Source organism: Meles meles, chromosome 1, assembly GCF_922984935.1.
Source record: "Meles meles chromosome 1, mMelMel3.1 paternal haplotype, whole genome shotgun sequence".
Classification (NCBI taxonomy): Eukaryota; Metazoa; Chordata; class Mammalia; order Carnivora; family Mustelidae; genus Meles; species Meles meles.
This window is the reverse complement of record NC_060066.1, coordinates 114,968,405-114,989,406: the sequence shown is the minus strand read 5'-3', so window position 1 is coordinate 114,989,406 and position 21,002 is coordinate 114,968,405. Positions and strand designations below refer to the sequence as shown.

The window sequence follows — 21,002 nt, the reverse complement described above, 5'->3', positions numbered from 1 at the left end:
AATTTTTGGTAGAAAGCTTTGGAGAAAATCTTTGCGACTTTAAAGTAAGAAAAGAGTTTTTAGGGCACCTGGGTGGCTCAGTGATTGGCATCTGCCTTCGGCTCAGGTCTTGATCCCAGGATCCTGGGATTGAGTTCTAAATGTCGGGCTCCCTGCTTGCCGGGAAGCCTGCTTCTCTCTCTCCCACTCTCCCTACTTGTGTTGCCTCTCTCACTGTGTCTCTCTCTCTGTCAAATAAATAAATAAAAATCTTAAAAAGTTTTTAGAATACAAAAAGCATAAACCTTTTATAAAAGGGAAAAAATGGTTAAATCGGACTTCATAAAAATTAACAATTTCTGCCTTCCAAAAGATAGTAAAGTGAAAAGTAGAGAATGTTTGTGGTATACACACATGAATATATTTAGAATATATAAGTGATTTATATACCAAAGAAGATTTATGAATAGCCAATTAGCATGTCAGTTGCCAGAGAAATTAAAATTTAACCCATAATGCAATATCCTATACACTCACTCATTAGAATGTCTAAAATTAAAAAGGGCAACAATATCAAATGTTGACAAGGATGGTAGAGCAACCAGAACTCCTCTGCTTTGTTGCTGGGTATATAAAATGGTACACTCTGGAGAGCTGTTTGTCAGTCTCTTGTAAAGTTAAACATAACCTTACCATACTGCTCAGCAATTTCACTCTTAAATATTTCCATGATGCTCACAAATGAGATCAGAGAGTAGTTTTATTTTTCTTACTGAGATTTTTACCTCAGTGGCCGCAGAATCTGTAAATTGAATTTTAAGATCTCTTCCTATGTTCTATAAAAATTTATGTAGGAGTTACTGTTCTTAAAATTAAATTAGAATCTATTCTGTGGAACTTCCAGAGTCTACTTTCATGGTTGGTAGTTCTCAATTTCTTCTGTTTCTTGGTCTTTTTTGTTGTCTAGATTTTATGTTTCTTTCTAAGTCAAAGTTTCTAAGTCAAAGTTTTCTTTCAACTTAGAAAAGTTTCTTTTCTAAGTCAAATTTCATTACGTATAAAAATAAGTAATATTTTTATTTTGTATGATACTATATATATTATTAAATATATGATATATATTCATAGAAAATAATCAGTTGCACTCATTTTTTCAAATTTATTAGTATGGTATGACTAAAATGGGCTTTTTATAGTTTTCTTAGTTTCCTTTCTGTTGATGCAGTCATTTCTTATTTTGTGTTTTTGCATTTCCTGGGTACTTTTTAAACTTTGGTTAGGGGTAGATTCATTATGTAGTTCTTCTAATAGAACTGTCTCTTGAATTTATATTTTTGACAGTTTTTAAAATTTGTAATTCATTACTTTTTGCCTTTAATTTTTCTGTTTCTTTGAACTTTTTGCTCAGGTTTATCATTCTTTTTTTTTCCCCCTTGGTAGAATGTTGTGGATTCAGTTATTTTCATTTGTTCTCATTAAATAACATAACATTTTCAAGTTATGAGTTTCTGAGAACTGCATTAGTTGAATCCTGCATTCTCATAAAATTTTATTAATATTTTATAGATTCTTCAGTATTGTGTTTCACTTCTTCGATCCAAGGGCAGATTTACTAATTGATTGAAGAATTTTTTTATTTATTAGAGAGAGAGAGAGAGCATGAGCAGGGAGAGGGAGTGGTAGTAGCAGACTCCCATACTGAGAAGGGAACCCGATGTAGGGCTCTGTCCCAGGACCCTGGGATCATGACTTGAGCTGAAGGCACTCACTTAACCCACTGACCCACCCAGGCGCATTGTCCCAAGAGTAGTTTTAGATCTTTTAACTTTTTCCATTAAATCTTGAGTTGTCTAGGTGAACAATCATAGGGATAGCCAGGAACATCAGTTTTGCTTTTCTGTTCTTTGGTCTGTTTGCCCATGGCACAAACCTTCTTGTGAAACTAACTGGAATTAGTACAGAGCAGGTGGGTCAGGCCTTTTTCCATTCCAGAGTTGTCTGCACCTTAGAGGAATATGCATTCCCAGGACTCCATAAATAACTAGAGAACTGAAGCATAACTACCTATAAAAATTGAAATAAGAACAGAAATAGGTACTCTTAAGGATTTAAAATAAGCATGATAAATATTTTGGATGGAATACATAAAAAGATACATATTTAAGTGATTATGGGAGAGAGAGGGATATATGGTAATGAAAGGCTTGATAAAGTATTTATCATAATAAAAAGCTGAGGAACAAAGAAAAGTAAAAGGAAAGTATATTTGTAATAACCCAGAACAAATATTCTAGTTAATATCTAGGGAACTTAAGTGGGGAGAGGAGCCAGGAGCTTATCAGAGTGTGATGGAGTGCTTGTCTTTGTAGTGGGAAAGATAATACTTATTGATAAGTTGAAAAATTGATTAGAATCATGTGAAAAAATGTGATGTAAGTTAAGGACATTTTAAGAATGAATTTGTATAGCTTTAAAGTGTCAGAAGAAAGCACTGTTTACCCAGTGGAAAAAGGGATGAAATAGAAAAGAAAGAATAGTAACTAAGCAGTGACAAACGTGACTTGCATAAGGCAAAGCTGAGTTTAATGCTTTACTGTGGTACAGTAGATCACTACCTCACCAGAGCCTTAGTAGCCTGTCAGATGGAGAAGGACAAAGTTGGGTTAAGATGGGCCTTTCAGTTGGGGTAGGGGTACTTGGTTATGATTGGGTAAGGACCATAATATAACACTTCAGGACTGGTAAGCAGAGAATTTGGAGGTATGCACTTCAGAGTTTTAATAGGTCTTTCAGGAAGTTCCTGGAATGAAAAGTAAGATTATTTTACAACTTTTATCCTTCTGGGCTAGGGTAACAGTAAACTCATGTTGATGAAGACAGTAATAAAGCCCTTTAATATAGATGATAACAACTGTGGATAATTTTCATTCTCAGAAGGTGGAAATAATTGTGTTCCTGGGGTTGGGGATGACTCATCTGCTCCATGTTGCTTACTCTTCTACATGCTATTAGATTTGTTTTAGATTGTATTCAGGATTTTGCAGTTCTTTTCATTAGTCAGATCGACCCGTTTTCTTGTCATGTGTTTATAGTGTCTAGTTTTGCTATCACCTGGTTTTGTTGAATTAATTTTTCCTCCCGAAATTGTTTCCTTTAACATCAGAATTCTCTCTCTTGAAGATGGGTGTAGATCTTACTGTTTTGATTTTTTCTACTCATATTTTGTTTCATACTTACTTTCTTTTCCAGTATGATTAACCTGCTTTTGATTGGTAAGGTTTTTATAGTTTGTTTTACTGTGGTCATCTAGGCTTATTGTACTTTTACTATTATTTCTAAGTCTATTTTTTGCCCTTTCTATGCATTTATACCAGAACAGCACAGTTGTCCTACGACTTGGTTTGACATCTTGAACCACCCTCCCCATTTCTTGAATTAATTCCCCCCTCCTTTTTTTTGGACTTAGTTAAACAGGTAGATATCTCATACTGTGACCAGGAAGAAAATGAAAGAATTACTATTTTAGTTTTCCTTTACCTTCCTTTTAGTTGTCAACATGTCATCTTTAGGAAAATATGTTGAACAGTGTTTAAGGAAGAGTGAACCATGTTGGGGATTATTTTTGGTCCTTATATTTTTACTTTGATTTTTTATATATTAAAAAGTTAAAACAGACCTTATATAAAGGGCGTGTTATTAATGAGTTTTCTCTCTACCCCAAATACAGGAAGTTCGCAAATGGGTGCTACCATAGTAGATGCTTTGGATACCCTTTATATCATGGGACTTCATGATGAGTTCCGAGATGGGCAAAAATGGATTGAAGATAACCTTGATTTCAGTGTGGTGAGTATACGATTGATGACTTCCTGGGTCGACCTTGAAAAGACAGTGTCTAACTGTAGTAGTTTTGAGCATTACACTCCCAGTTTAAGGAAATCCTAAATTCCCTCTATTCTTTCGGAATTAGGATTGTCATTTAACTTTTGCGTAAAATATATCCCTTTCTTACCATCTTCCTTTCACTCTTTTTTTTTTTTTTTTTGAGGCAGTGTGTTCAGTGTGTTAAGGCATAGTTACAGAAAAAATCACATGGGGGTAGAAATACCAGGAAAGCATGAACTACTTTATAAACAATAAGTGTTTTATTGTTTAAAGATTCAATAATCTGGTATAGCTTTGATGAACCTTCATAACTAGGCCAGTGCCCCTTCTTCCAGGATTTTGGTGTAGTTGTTAAGTTGTGTGGCTAAAGTTTGAAGCCCAGCATAGCTACATTCTTACTGTGGGATTTGGGAAAGTTCTTTATTGTTTCTAAACCTGTCATAAAATTACTATTGCACTGCAGTATTGTAAGGATTATTTGACATAATCTGGTACACATTAAGTGCTTGTAAATGGTAAGAATTATTTTCATTATTACCAGTATTCACCCACAAGTTGTATGGGCTATTTTGTCATATTCATTATCATCTCTGATGATATCTATGCTTGCTATTCTTTCTTGCTGTGGTCAGAAGTTGCTCTTTCACCATGTGTTTTTCTCTTTGGCACACTGCATCACTCAAGTTGTGATTTAAATCCGTAATTATTTCTTCTCTCATGCTTTCCTGATGCTACCCACATGAAAATGGATTATTTATATTATTCTAGCATTTTGGACATATATCAGTTAGAATAATTTTTATTATCAGTTAGATTTAGGTTTGTCTGAGTGGCAGAAAATCTAATATAAAATAGCTTAAACAAGATACATGTTTATTTCCCTTTTGTGTAAACTAAGTGCAGAGATGAGCAGTTTAGGGTTGGCTTGGGTAGCTCCTTGTTCCTCAAGGGTCTGGGATCCTTTGTCTTGTTGCTCTGCCAACTTCAGTGTATAGCTTCAGCCTCACGGTCCAAGATGGTTCCTCAATAAGGCAGATAAAGCTTCCAGTTTCAGAAAAGGGAAAGATACATGACTCTCCTGTAATACTTTACAGGTATCGGTTACCCCAGTTTTGCTTGTATACTGTTGAGTGGCTCAGAGTCATACAACCCGCCTTAGTGTAAAGGATAGCTGAGAAATAGTTGTTTTTTGTTTTTTTTTCTTCCTCTTTGGCTATATGGTCCTTATAGGATGTGCTTTTTGTATCTTATTTAAGAAATCCCTACTCTTATTGAAGATACAGCCCTATATTTCATTCTGAATATTTTAAAGCTTGGCTTTTGCATTTAGGACTTTAATCCATATGAAATTGATTTAGGGTGAAATAGACAACTATTAGTTGATCCTAGAGCCATTTATTTCCCTGTTATTTGTACATGCCACATTAGTCATTTGAGCTGATTCTTTTCTGTTCACTTTTTTTCTTTATGCTTACATCAATACTAAACTGTCTTAACTACAATATTTTTATAGGAAGCTTGATATCCGATTTTGTTCTACTAGGAATTATCTTAGCAGTTCTCAACTCTTTGTTCCTATAAGCTCTGGAGTACTGTTGACATTTTGTTGAGGATCGCGTTCAATTTACGGATTAATTTGGAGAGAATTGGCATCTGTAGGGTCTCAAATACTCCTTTCCATTAATTTGTCAGCTTTATTAGGCCTAATAATCCATCCACTGGTATATCATTGTATCAGTTCACTCAATCAGGATCCAGAACTGTACCATTTATTTTAATTAGAGGATTTAATGTTTAGAATTGTTAACCAAATAACAGGGAACTGAAAAGGCAGAAAGAGAACATTGTGGTATTACAAGAGGGAATAACTACAGTAAATATCTACCTCCCTGGGACTGTCAGAACAGTGGGAAGAAGTTGGGATTACAAAAATTTAGTAATTTGGAACTCTGTTGCTGGTATGTAGGAGCTCTTAAAAGAGCTTTTTTTTAAGAGCTGGGACCCAGACCTCTGAGGAGAGGGTCCCTAGCTTGTGGGCCACAGTGAGGCTGATTTGGAGAATGTGTGTGTGTGGCAGCGGAATTGTAATGTGGAACCAACTGCCACTGCCAGGGCAAAGAACCATGCCTGGTTTGACACTGTCAGAAACCAGAAGTAAATTGGAAGTATTAAGTCCTTTCTCCTTCCTCCAGCCTTATATTATCTTTGTAAAACCTCCTGTTGGCATAGCCCATAAGGGAGCCAACTGGCTAATGAGACACACATTTGTAGAGTCCAGTTCCAGTATACCAAGTAGACTATAGAAGTATAGATTTGAAAATCTGAGGAAAAAAGAGCTTAATAATCAGCACAATCATTTACCATCCCTTTGCTTTTAGCCTTTCTGTGTCATATATTTTAGCTGTATATTTTGCATGTAATGTGTTTTTGGATTTTGTTATTTTTATCCAGTCTTGGAGTCTTTTAACTGTCAAGTTTGGAATGTTTACATTTGTTGTGATAATGTATATTTGGAGCTGGGCCTTCCATCTTTGTTTTTTCAACCTATGTTATTACTGTACTTTCATCGTTTTTATTTTCTGCTTCCTTTATTTTCGATTAAGTTATTTTGTGTCTCGTTTGCCCTCTTTTACATTGACTTTTATATTTGTCATTTCCATTCATTCTGGGGTTATCCTTAAAATTTTATATTTACACTGTTTAAGATTAAAATTAATCAGTTTATCCTTCTGAAGAACATAAGTCTCTTAGAATGCTTTAATTTAGCTCTTTCTCCCTCTTGTCTTATGTGTAATTGTTGTCTAGCTGATTCCAACTTGTATTTGAAACTTCCAGATTAATGAATGAATGGATGACTGAATGACGGAATAAATAAATAAATTTATTGAATGCCTCCTCTGGGAAAGACACTGTTCTGGCTTTTGTGGATACAGTAATGAGCAAAACAGTCTTATTTCTCCTTGAGGTTTTACTCTAATTTTCGGAGGAAAACAGTAAATAAATCTTCAACTCATATATAGTATATCAGGTGGTGATAAATGCTGTGGAGAACTGTAAAGAAGAGCAGGTAGGATTGGAGCAAGTAGTGTGGGGTTGCCATTTTACATGGGGTGGCTAGTGAAGGACTCTTTGCTACGGTGACGTTTCTGAGAAGAGACCCAGTGGAAGCCATGTGGGTATAAGGCTCTCTCATACTGGATATTATAGTTGAATATAGGATTGGAGGTTGGTTATTTTCTCTTAAGCTTTGAAAGGTACAGTTCCATTGTCTTCCTTTTCCTGTTATACTATTGGACATCATGCTGTCAGTCTAATTTTTCACAAGTAATCTATCTTGTTTTCCCCTTGTTTTAACCCATTCCCTCCCCCCCCATCAGTTTTGGAAGATTCGCCATCACTATTCCTTTGAATAATGCCTGTCTTCTGTTTTGTCCCTTCTCTCCCTCTAGAACTCTTATATTACCTCTCTTGTGAGGGAAGTTCTGAATTTTACAAATAAAGAATTATATGTAATTAAATGGTGGTAAGTGTTAATTAGGGAAATAATGCAGGTTAAGAGAGATTGGTGATGAGGACTGACTTCATTATTTTGTATGGTGTGTTTGGAAAAGCTTCCTATTCAGAGACCTGTAGGTAAAGGGTAAAACTGACATACAGGAATGAGTTCAGTAATTCTAGAACAGCAAGTAGACCCATTTGGTAATAATAAAATAAGTTGGGAGGACTCCTGTTGGTAGGAGATGCTGTCAGACAGGTAGTGGGGAATCTGATTACGTTGGGTCTTACAGTTATTTTGCTCTGAGTGTAACCAGAAATCGTTGTAAAAGTTTGCATACAATAGTAACCTAACCTGATTTAAAATGTAAAAGGTTCACTCTGCCTACAGGGTGCTGCATAAATGGAGTGTAAGGAGGAGAGTAAGGCTGAAATCAGGGAAACTGATTAGAGGGTTATTTCGGTGAGTGATAGAGGCCTGCTCTTTCTCCCTCTTTCGCAGCTTCTCTGTATTTAGTGAATGTCTGCTCTGTGCCCTGCAATATACTATATATTGGGAATATATGAAGTGTTATAAAGCATTTTGCTGTCGTGGATGGGGTGAGATGATAGACGTGTTACTAAAAAATTCCGGGAGGTAATCAGAGAGGGAGATAAACCATGAAAAACTCTTAACTATAGGAAACAAACAGAATTGCTGGAGGGGAGGTAGGTGGGGTGATGGGGTGAGTAACTAGGTGATGAGCAGTAAGGAAGGTACGTGATGTGATGAGCACTTGCTGTTACACTTAACTGATAAAGTATTGAGCACTGTCTGAAACTAATGATGTACTATATGTTGGCTAGTTGAATTTAAATAAAAAAAATTCCATTGTGAAAATTCTATATCAGATAGATACACACTTGGGTTAGCAAATTATGTGTTCTGCCTGTGAATGTTAGAAAGACTTCTGGATAATATATATTTCCTTTTAAATTTCATTAAAAAAATTAGTTATGAATGTTACCTTTATACAAGTCAGTTGTATATATCCTGTGGATTCTTTGGTCACGTCCTTTGCCACTTCTACTTTTCTTTCCATGTATTAGAATTTTTCTCAGAAATATCTGTATCTTTATCTAAATACAAGCATATAGACTTTATATGCTAAGGTTAGTACTGCTGTATTTGTGCCAAATTTCCTTTTTTTTTTTGTTTGCCTTTTAATTTTGTTCATAATTATTTTTCCTTATATGTAATTCTCATTTTGGGGAAATTCAAGTCTTTCTATCATCATTTGTTGTCAGTATAGTTGATTTTATGATTATAAAGTACCTGTTTTGTCAAGGAAATTTATATATGTTATCAACATTTTCTTCTACTTTTTAATTGTAATTTTCTCTGCATGTATTTCTAAATTATTTGGATTTCATTTTGAGAGAAAGAGATATCTGAAATAAGTATCCAAATTAATTTCTAACCTAGGAGTCCGTTTTCTCAACATTATTAATTGAGTAAATCCATCATCCTATCATTTTTGGTCCCTCTTTTAACATTTATTAAGTTTTTATATGTATGAGGAAAATTTTTTAAAATTCATGAGAAATATAAGTAAAAATGGGACAGTATGCTGTAGTAACTAGAACAGAAGAAAATGGACCCAACAGAGAGACTGCTGTTCCAGAATTCAAGAAGTGGAGGGTTTCATGAAGAGCATCAAATATATTGATAATTTCACAATGATAGGTAATATGCATAAAAATGATTTTGGCCAGTAGGAACCTGTGGTGGCATTATAGAGGAGTTTCAGTAACATTAATAAATGGTGAATGAGATTGCAATTGCATGAGAAATGAAGGTGTAGAAAATGGAAAAAACATCTTTGCAGGGTTTTTGTGAGAAACGTAGGAAGTACTGAAGATATTTCGAAAATTCGGAAGTTTTATGTATATGTGAATATTTTCAACATGTCTTCACAGAATTCAGAGGTGTCTGTGTTTGAAGTCAACATTCGGTTTATTGGAGGCCTGCTTGCAGCTTATTACCTTTCAGGAGAAGAGGTGAGCCACTCAAGTGAAACACTTTGTTTGGGGGGAAGGGGCTCTGAATGGACTTTAATAAAATGAAGGATTTCCCTAACAGCATATTGTTTTTCTTAATTGTCTAATAATGGAACTCTTGTAAAGATTTGCTGAGAGAACTGGATGCTTCAGGTAGAACTGTCCTTAGGAATAATGATTTTTCCATTTTGAGTATTTTAGTAAAACATAAATTCATCACAGATTCTATCTGTATACACCACTTCTCCTTTGCAGGAGCTGTCCTCCAGGATTTTGCCACTGCGATTAATTACATAGTCGAAACAAGGTGGGGGGTGATTAATAAATTCAGAATTAGGAATGAATCAGGAAGAATTAATATGGATCCTCCTAAGACCAAAAATTAATTATGAAAACTGCCTGTTTGGAAATCAGATGAGATTTTTTTTGCTACAAATTTAAAAAAAAAGAACACAGCAACAACTCTGAATTCTCCTTTCTGGAAGTCTTAGTGTATGTAATACAATTGATTGATTTGAGACCTGCTGTGGTGGGGAAGCGGGCGTGGAAAATTCCTTTTTACTGCTCAGGTGGGTTTAAAGGATGGATTTGGAGAGTGGGAGAAAGAGAAACTAAAGGAAGAGGTTATAAGTCATTTCTGTTCGTTTCCTGCGGAATTTCTATATTTGACTGGTTCGTTGGTCTAAATAATTGTAAGAGCTCTTTGTAAACTTAAGAAAATTCATTTTTTGTTTTCTGTGTTGTAAAGATGGGTTTCTTTGTTGTTGGTATTTAGGAAATGTTTGCCTAATTCAAGGTCACAAAAATGTTCTTTTATGTTTTCTTCTAAAATATGAAGGTTTACTTTTATTTTAAGTCTGTAATTCATTTTGAGTTATATTCTATATATGCTGTGAGGTATAGGTTAAGCTTGCTTTCTTTCCTTCTGGGTATTAAAAAATTCTAACAACATTTGTTGAAAAGCCTCTCCTTTTCTCTGTTTAACTGACTTAGCACTTTTGTTGAAATCACTTGACCATATATGTGTTAGTCGACCTCTAACCTTGCTGTTTGTGTCTGTCCTTTTGCCACACTGTGTGAGTGAACTACACTCTAAACAGAGTGAACTACACACTCTATTCATTATTGTGGTTTTGTGGAAAGTCTTGAAATCAGGTTGTATGAGTCTTCTAACTTTGTTCCTTTTCAAAATTGTCTTGGCTATTCCATTTACTTTATTTTCTATTTTAGAATCAGTTTGTTGATCTCTACAGAATATTCTACTGGGATTTTGATTGGGATTACCTGGGATCCATAGATGACTTTAGATAAGATTGGTTTCTTAACAAATATGGACCATTCCAAACCATGAACATGACATACCTACCCATTTACTTAGTTCTTTCATTTTCTTCCTTGGCGTTTCTAGTTTTAGCATACAGATATTTTACATATTTTGGTAGATTTATACATATTTTATACTTCCTGGTCCCATTACAAGTCACATTTTTTTATTTCAATTTCTAGTTGTTTATTGCTAGTATATATAAATACAATTGATTTAAAAGAAAGTTTAAATAAAGACTTAAATTTTCAGCTGGCTTAGTACATCTTGTTTATTACTGAATAACTTCTTGATGCTGTCATTTTAAAAACTATTATAAAATGTACATAACAAAATTTTTCATTTACCAATACATTTCAGTGATATTAAGAGCAGCGTTCACATTATGCAATATGCAGTTGATTTTTATATTGACCTGTACTCTGAGATTTTTCTAAATTCACTAATTCTAGTTGCTTTTACTTTTTTTAAAAAAATTTTATTTATTTATTTGATACAGAGAGAGATCACAAGTAGGCACAGAGCCAGGCAGAGAGAGAGGGGGGGAAGCAGACTCCCTGCTGAGCAGAGAGCCCTATGTGGGGCTGGATCCCAGGACCCTGAGATCATGACCTGAGCCAAAGGCAGAGGCTTACCCCACTGAGCCACCCAGGCGCCCCTCTAGTTGCTTTTAAATAGGTTTTAATAGATTCTTTGAGATTTTCTTTTGTAAATGATCATGTCATCAGTGAATAGTTTCATTTCTCTGTATGGAGAACAATTTTATTTATGTAGGTTTTTTTTTTTTTTTCCGGTTAAAGATTTTTATTTATTTGACGGAAAGAGAGAGACCGAGAGAGAGGGGAATATAAGCAGGGGGAGTGGGAGAGGGAGAAGCAGGCTTCCCACTAAGTGGGGAGCCCGATACGGCTGGACCCCAGGAGTCTGGGATCATGACCTGAGCTGAAGACAGATGCTTAACAAATGAGCCACCTCCGGTGCCCCCTATGTGTCGTTCTTTTATCACTTTGTCTTGCCTTACATCCTTATATGTTTCCTGATCTAATAGGAAAACATTTAGTCTTTCACCATTACATGTAAGTGTTAGTCATAGGCTTTTTTGTTCTTTTTTTTTTTTTTTTTTCCTTTTAGACAGAACATGCCTGTGTGTGTGTGCACAGGATAGGTAGGAGTTGGGTGGTGAGGGGAAAGGGAGAGAGAATCTTAAGGAGGCTCCACGCCCAGCATGAGGCTGATGCAGGGCTCACTCTCACCACCCTGACATCATGACCTGAGCTGAAATCAAGAGTCTGAAGCTTAACCCACTGACCTACCCAGGCACCCTGTTAAGCTGTAGGTTTTTTGTAGATGCCCTTTACCCTCTTGAAGAAGTCCCTTTCCATTCCTAGTTTGCTGAGATTTTATTTATTGTGGATGGATGTTGAATTTTGTCAGATGTTTTTGTTGTATTTAATAAGATTATATATGATGTTTTTTCTTTCTCTGTGGATTTGCAGATTATATTGGTTGATTTTTTTTTTTTTTTAAAGATTTTATTTATTTGTTTGACAGAGAGAGATCACAAGTAGATAGAGAGGCAGGCAGAGAGAGAGAGAGGGAAGCAGACTCCCTGCCGAGCAGAGAGCCCGACACGGGACTCGATCCCAGGACCCTGAGATCATGACCTGAGCCGAAGGCAGCGGCTTAACCCACTGAGCCACCCAGGCGCCCCTATATTGGTTGATTTTTGAATGTCAAACCAACCTTGCATTTTCAGGAAGAACTTGACTCCCACTTAATCATGGGGTATTATCCTTTTTATATTGCTGCTAGGATTGATTTGATAATACATTGTTGAGAATTTTTTTGCATTTATATTCATGTGGCATATCGATCTATATGTAGTTTTAATGTCTTCACCTGTGTTTTATATAAGAGTAATGCTGACTTCATGAGTTGGAAGTGTTTCTTCTTTTTTTTTTTCCCTTTTACTGGAAAAGTTTTTGTATAATTGGTATTATTTCTTCTTTAATTGTTTGGTAGAATACCCTTCTAAAGTCATGTTGTTGTGGAACTTTTTGTTTCTGTTTTTTCAACTAAGTTTTAAAACTGTTTAATTTCTTTGGTAGATAGAGCACTGTTCAGCTTATGTCCTTTTGAGTGGATTTTGTAGTTTTTGTAGCTTGTGTATTTCTAGGGATTTTCCTGTTTTTCTAGGTTGTGTAAACTGTTGACATAAAGGTTTATTGTTTTCATATCTGTAGGATCATTAGTAATGTGCCCTATTTCATTTTCTCTTTTTTTGTCAGTCTGGATACAGGTGTATTGCTATTTTTGGTTTTTTCAGATAACTTGTTTTTGGTTTTATTGATTTCTCTCTATTTTTGTGCATTCAATTTCATTTCTCCTTTTATACTTATTTACTTCCTTCTGTTTGTTCCTTTTTTTCTATTCTAGTTTCTTAGGTTTGGAGCTTAGGTCATCAGTATGACACCTTTCTTTTAAAAAAGAACAGTGTCATAAAGTTGCTTCTTGGGCCTTCTTTTGCTACATCCTATGAATTTTGATATATTTTCATTTTCCTTTAGTTCAAAATATTTTCTGATTTTTTTCTTTCTCTTTGATTCCTGAGTTATTTTGAAGTATATGTATTATGTATGTATTTTTAAGTAGCCTTCACACCCAGTATGGGACTTGAACTCACAATCCCGAGATTAAGACTTGAGATGAAATCAGGAGTTGGATGTTTAACCAACTTGAGCCACCCAGGTATTCCAGAAATACATTTTTAAATTTTCAAATATTTCACAGATTTTTCTGTTATTTCTAGTTTTAAGTTTTTGGTAGGCAGTGATTAGAGAACAGTTCTACTGAACTGTTGAGGTTTGTTTTATGATCTATTTTAAAAAGAATGTGTGCTTGAAAAGAACTTGTATTCTGCTGTGGTTTTGTTAAAATATCAATTAAGTCAAAGTAGATAATTGTGTTTGCTCAGATCTTCTGTAATTTTACTAATTTTGTGTGTTTGGTCTGTCAAATACTAGGTGAGGAGTCTGTATGTATTTTCGAGGCCTATTCTTAGGTATGTGTACACTTAGGATTGTTAGGTCTTCTTAGCTGATCCTTTTATTGTTTTTTACAGTTTTTCTCTATCCTTGGTCCACATTCTTTGTTCTTTTTTTTTTCTTTTTTTTAAATTTGAGAGAGTGAGAGAGACAGAGTAAGCATGCGTGCCTGCACAAGTGCACAAGAGGGGAGAGGCAGAGGGAGAGGGAGAAGCCAACTCCCCTCCCTGCTGAGCAGGGAGCCGGACACAGGGCTCAATCCCATGATTCTGAGATCATGACCTGAGCCAAAGGCAGATGCTTAACTGAAGTCAGACACTTAACCAATGAGCCACCTGGGTGCCCTCACATTCTCTGGTCTTAAATCTAGTTTGTGTGATACTGACATAATCACTCTGGCTTTCTTTTATGTAGTGTTTGTATGGTATATCTTTTAACCTGTATGTTTTTATATTTAAAGTTGGATTTCCTGAAGAAAGCTTGATAATCTGTTTTTAATTTGTGTGTTTAGACCTTTTACATTCAGTAAAGCTATTGATAGAGTTGCATTAAATCTACCACATTGTTAGCTATTTTCTATTTGTCCTGTTACTCATTACTCCTTTTCTCCTGCCTAATTTTATATTATTTTTGTGATTGTTTTATCTCCATGACAGACTTATTATTTGTTCTCAATATTTCTTTTTTTTTTTTTTAGTGGTTGCTCTTTTTGTTTACTTTGTAAACTTTGTAAACTTTGTTTACTTTGTATCTTAATTCATCCTGGTTCTACCGTGAGTCACTATTAACGCTGCTTTGCTTGTACTGTGAAAACTTTACAACTGTATATTCTTAATTCTTATCAGTCTTCTTTTGTGCTGTTTTATGTTACTGTACCTTTCTTATGTTACAGGTCCATAGGGCATTGCTACTAGCTATTTTTGCTTTAGGTGGTCGGTTATTTGGAGCTATTCAAAATAAGAAAAAAATATGCCTTTTTATCTTTCAGTCATTTTTGTTGGTCTTCATTTCTCTGTTCATTTAAGCTTCTATCTGGTATGTATTCCTTTTGTGTGAAGAGCTCCCTTTAACTTCGCAGGTCTCCTGGTTGTAGATTCTCTAAGTTTCCTTTGGCCTGAAACTTCCTTCTTCAGTTTTGAAAGATAATTTCTTTGTATTTTTCCTTTTAACACTTTATTTTTATTTTTTTTTTTAAAGATTATTTGTTTCTTTATTTGTTAGAGAGAGAGAGAGAGCGCGCGCTCACACATAAGAAGGCAGAGTGGCAGGCAGAGGCAGAGAAGCAGGCTCCTTGCAGGGCAAGGAGCCATTATGTGGGACTCGATCCCAGGACCCTGGGATCATGGCCTGAGTGGAAGGCAGCAGCTTAACCGACTGAGCCACCTGGGTGTCCCCCTTTAAACACTTTAAAGAGGTTACTGCATTAGCTTAAGTTTTGCATAGTTTGAGAAGTGTGCTTTAATTCTTCATTCCTCTAGATGTAATGTGTCTTTCCCCCCTCCTTTGGCTGTCTTTAAGATAATCGGTTCATATTTTATTTCATATGAGGAATCTCAGTGGTTTTACTTTTTTGTGTTTGGAGGGGTGAGTAGGACTTATTTATCTTGCTTGAGGTTCTCTGAGCTTCTTAGGTGTATGGTTTGGTAGCTTTATATTTGAAAAGTTGTTACTATCTTTTAAAATATTTTTTCTGCCTCTTCTTCTGGAATTCCAATCACACATACATTAGATTGTTGGAAATTCTCTCTTAGCTCTTAAATTCACTATTCTTTTTTATCCCACCCACACTTTTTATTCCTTGTGTTTCAGTTTGGATAATTTTTTAGACCTGTCTTTGAGTTCACTGATTTTTTTTTTTTTGTCAGTTCCATTGAATCTACTTTTAATTAAGCCTGTTGAAGACTTTTGCTATCTCAGTTTCTTTGATTTCTGAAAAATTATTTCTAGTATTCATTTGACTTTTAATAATTCCTATTTTTCTGCTACAATTTTTCATTGTCTTCATGTTTTCCACTTTATCCACTAACGAGGTCTTTTACCATGTTAATCAAAATCATTTTAAAATCTCAGATTGTTTTAATCTCACCGAGCTTGGTTTGCCACTTGCTTTTTCTCTAGGAAGTGGATTTTTTTTTTTTTAACAAATCCAATTTTATTCTCCTGAGACATTTTGCAAAATCCATTATAAAACATACAGGTAATACAAAATCCAAAGGATATTTCATAATTTTTGACGGAATGCCAAATATCAAGTATGGGACAGTAAAGACTGAGGTTGATACTGTTTATGCCTGTGCTGTTTGTGTCAGGGCTTCAGTCAGTTTAGTCTGGAGTTGAGCCAGCTTTTGGTTTTTCACTGCTGAGATTACCCACAATGTACCACTAGTTTCAAATTCCTCTAACATCACCTTGTAATTAGAGTGCACCTGGCAGGCAAGTTTTTGTTGACATTTGGCTCTTCCTTCCACTTCAGGCATTTTCTGTGTGCCTGCTCCTTGGAGAGGGTCTATTTCCACCTTGCCTCCCCCCAGATATGGACTGTTGTTACTCCATGCTTCCTAACCTTTATGTCCATACTCTTTTCTAATTTATCTCTAAATATTGGCAGCCATGAATTCACACTAATAGCTCTGATTTCAGCCCAACACCATAAGGTTTATTCTGGCTTTCTGCCTTTTCATATTTCTCTTTTGTGGCAGTGTGAAATCTACTCACTACTATTCCTCCTACTCTATGAAATCACTTTCCTGCCCTCACCAAGGTGCAGCCTTGTTCAGTGCATCTTCCTCACATGGACCCCTCTGGGATTTTAGTCCCCTTTGCCCGGCTGGCTTCACGTTCCTCATGTTGGTCTTAGGCCCTCTCCAGACAGTGCTGCCCACCCTCGCCATATTGTCTGGGCACAGACCCCTGACTTTAGGAGCTTCTGGATTGAAATATTAAATAATGAAAGGAGGAAGGAAATGGAACTGTTTTGATGCCTACAGTTTCAGATTTATTTCCAGTTTAGACATTATAAGATGTCCTTGAGAAAGGAAAGCATTTATTTTTTTTTCCTACTTTCATGCCTATCTAGCTATGTAGAGGAAGTACTAAGTTTTTTGGGTGTATTGACAAACTTGATTAGTTTTCATACCAAAAGGCATATGATTCAAAATTAATTATGAACAGCTTATGAAAGAGATGTGTCGACCTTGGTTGTTTCACATTAGACTCCCTATCTGAAGTTGGAAACAAAATATTGAAATTTTGGTTGTTACTGTCTTAGGAAAATATTAAAATGTTGAAAAAGTATATAATGTCACCAGTATTTCTTTTGCTGTTCTTATGCATCATACTTCAAGAATAAACATTTTGAAGTGGAGGGAAGCACATATGCTTTGGAGTTTAGAGGCTTGGGTTCCTACTCTGCCTCCTTTTCATAATGATATTTGGCAAGCAATATATCTCTATAAGTTTCTTCCTCTATGAAAATATGAGAGTTCACTTGAGAGTTGTAAGGATCAAGTTATGTGAAAGTGGCTAACACAGTACCTGACTCAACAGATACTACTTTACCTTTCTTCCTCTTTTGACTTTATCCAATGTGGTAAATACTCTGTGTTTCTGATGGGTGGGGAATCCTTTTATTTATTTATTTTTAAATTTAAATTCAGTTAATTAACGTATAATGTATTACTTGTTTCAGGGGTACAGATGTGATTCATCAGTCTTACATAATACCCAGTGCTCATTACAAGGCCTACCTTCCCCGATGTCCATCATCCAGTTACCCCATCCCTTCATCCTCTCCCCTCCAGCAACCCTCAGTTTGTTTCCTCTGATTAAGAATCTCTTAATGGTTTGTCTCACTCTCTGGTTTCGTCATTTCATTTTCCTTTAACTTATTTAAAAATAGACATCATAAATTAATTTCTTAGAATTTAGTCTACTCAGGTAAGAAGTATAAAGAGAACATCTTTGGGGCGCCTGGGTGGCTCAGCGGGTTAAGCCGCTGCCTTCGGCTCAGGTCATGATCTCAGGGTCCTGGGATCGAGTCCCACATCGGGCTCTCTGCTCAGCGGGGAGCCTGCTTCCCTTCCTCTCTCTCTGCCTGCCTCTCTTGTGATTTCTCTCTGTCAAATAAATAAATAAATAAATAGATAGATAGAACATCTTTTACTTTTCTGACTTTCTCATACAGTAGAATTTTGCTGACCTTTTTTATTTTTCTTTTTTATCATTTTATGTTGAAATATGTGATCCATATCTATTCTGGGAAACCAATAATAAATCTCAGATCTGCTAAAAATAAATTAAACATGGGAAAAAATTTGAATATGACATTATTATAATACAGGATATACAGTAAATTTCTACATCTCAGCATAAGCCAGGAAATTAACTCTTTATTTATAACTTGGCAGAGTGCCTTTTTTATATTAAGGTAGTATGTAGATAGAATAAAGAACATTTTACATGCATTCTGTTTTCTGGTACAGGAAACCAAATGAGGGTTTCATGCCATCCTAACAAAGTGTTCCTCTTGCCTATTGATTTATTAATATAATAAATGTGAAACTTTATCATTTTATTTTCTCAGAACAAGGCTATTTATATTAAATATTCACAAGTTAAAAAAATCCTGATGATTTATTATGTTGACTTGATGTTAGCCTCTAATATATGGCATTTCTGTTACAGGATTGTCTAATTTTTTTAAATGGTTACCAAAGTGATATCCCTTTCTTAGTAAGATAATAACATAATTTGTGAGGATAACTGCATCTGAAATCTGTCAGATAAAATAGAGAAATGGTTATGTGGAATTTAATACATGTTTTACAGATAATAAAAAAAAGTAAAAGCAACAACAACAAAATCTTTCTTTACTAAACACAAATGTACTCTGTTGCCTGTAGATTTTTTCTGAATAAGTTCAGGTATATTTTCTAAGACAAATAGAATAGTCTTTTTGACCCAGATATTTCCTGGTTTAAATATCAGTTATTATTGCCCTTATTACTGCACTAATTTTTATTTTATTTTTGGAAAACCTGATGCTGCTCCATAAATTGCTGCTATTTCCATTATTTCCATTGACAGTTCGACCTCTTCATTCTCTAGAGGTGTGCTGGTAATTGGGCAGAAGAAGCTTTACTGCTTTACTGACTCAGATAACCTTTTTATTTATTTATATATATATATATATATATATATATTGCATATATATATAATACACACACACACATATACATATTTGTTTACAATTTTATTAACTTGACAGAGAGAGACACAGCGAGAGAGGGAACACAAGCACAGGGAGTGGGAAGGGGAGATGCAGGCTCCCTACTGAGCAGGGAGCTGGAATGTTGGACTCTCTTTCCCAGGACCCCAGAATCCTGACCTGAGCTGCAGGCAGACACTTAACGACTGAGCTACCCAGGTACCCTTCATAACATTTTTAAATGTTTTTTAACATTTTTATGTTTAAATTTATTTATTAAATATTAAATATATTTATTTATTTTATATATAATATATATTAAATATTAATTAAATTAAATTTAAATTTAATTTATATTAAATCTAATAAAATTTAATTTTATTTATTTTTTATATATATAAATTATATATATAATTTATATATAATATATATAAATTAATTATAAATTTATATATATATTTATTATATATATAATTTATTATATATATTATATATAACTTATATATATTATATGTAATATATATAAATTAATTATAAATTTATTAAATTTAATAAAATAAATTTAATAAAAAATTAAATTTAAAAAAATTAAATATAAATATAAATATTAAATATAAATATAAATATATTTAAAATAACAATTTTAAATGTCTCCAGCATTTTCCTATTAAATGTGTGAGTTCATTGCTACATCTATACACATTCTTAAGTGTTTAAAGTTATAGCCAATACCAGTCATAGTTGTTAATTATAGTTATGATTGTTGGTTTGTCAGATCAGAAGACAGAGTTTGGAGCTAACACAGAAGCTAGAAATTAGAAGTGAAATCCAGTATAGGAGGGATCCACAGAGGAGAAGCTCAAAATTCTGCATACATGAAACTGTATTTAGACCACATTGTTTTATTTCCTGTATGTTTATAGACCTCTACCATAATTTTCTGCCTAAAATAGACCCTTTCACATTCTCTGTCTGATAAAGAACTTCAAGACCCAGCTCAAAGGTTATTTTAAGCAACTCTGCTTAGGCTAATTTACATACAATAAAGTGCATTCACTTTAAATAGGATGTAATTAAATATGTAGTTTAAATTTTAACAAATGTGTGATAAGCTGTTGGAGGGAATACAAATGAGACAACCTTTTGGAAAATAATTTGGTGGTGTCAAGAAAACATTTAATATGTAAAATTATCTTTGACCCAGTAACCTGCCTCTAGGGATATATTATCTAAAAGTAACAACGTGGATACTTAAGAAATATTTAGAAAGATATTTTTTTGCAATAGTGTTTTTAGTAGACAATGTTTGAGAAGACCTGAATATTATCTAGAGTGGAATGTTTGAATAAATTAATTCATCTTTCACTTATACAACTGTGGACCCAAGTTTGATATATTTTATCTAGGAAAAATATGCTTGATATATTCAATGACAAAAGCAAATTATAGACCTATGGTTGTAGCGTGGAGGGTGTGTGTGCCCGCTTGCGTGTGTGTGTATATATTCTGTTCATCTAGTTAGTTAGCCATTGCAGTATTTGGGGCAAGAAAAATGGCAGCTTGGATGCAGATGGTTGTAGAAATGAGAGATTAAAGGATTTCAGGAGATTTGGGAGGTAAATTCCAAAGGATTGGGTGATACTTTGTAAGGGGTTATGATGCAGAAGGAGGACTTGATCCCGTCTCCAGTTTCAGAGTTTTGGTAATGGCGGGACAGTATTAGAAATTGAGCACTTTAAGAACATTGAATTGGGAGTGGAAGATCATCAATTCATTAGAAGTATTTTGAGTTTGAGGGAATTTTGCTATATTTATGTGGAAGTAGGTAGTAAACAGATGTAACGGAGCTGGTGCTTACTGGAGAAGTCTTGATGAGAAATGTAAATGTGGGAGTCAGCTGCCGTGTACCTGATGATTGAAAGCAAGCAATGTGAAGTTGCTCAGGGAGACAATTTAGGATAGGAAGATAGGAAGAGGTAGGAATCAAGCCTGGAGGAACACAGCATTAAAGGTCAGATATAAGAAGGAT

At 34.6% G+C, this 21,002-nt stretch overlaps 1 protein-coding gene across 2 annotated transcripts in view; it reads left to right on the top strand.

Moving 5' to 3' along the window:
* Positions 1-21,002, top strand: part of MAN1A2 (mannosidase alpha class 1A member 2) — a 196,081-nt gene that overhangs the window by 63,112 nt on the left and 111,967 nt on the right. For both annotated transcript variants that reach the window (XM_046006715.1, XM_046006706.1), the window contains exons 4-5: positions 3,707-3,825; positions 9,319-9,399. In XM_046006715.1, coding sequence (XP_045862671.1) covers positions 3,707-3,825; positions 9,319-9,399 — 200 coding nt within the window. The remainder of the gene's footprint in view (positions 1-3,706; positions 3,826-9,318; positions 9,400-21,002) is intronic.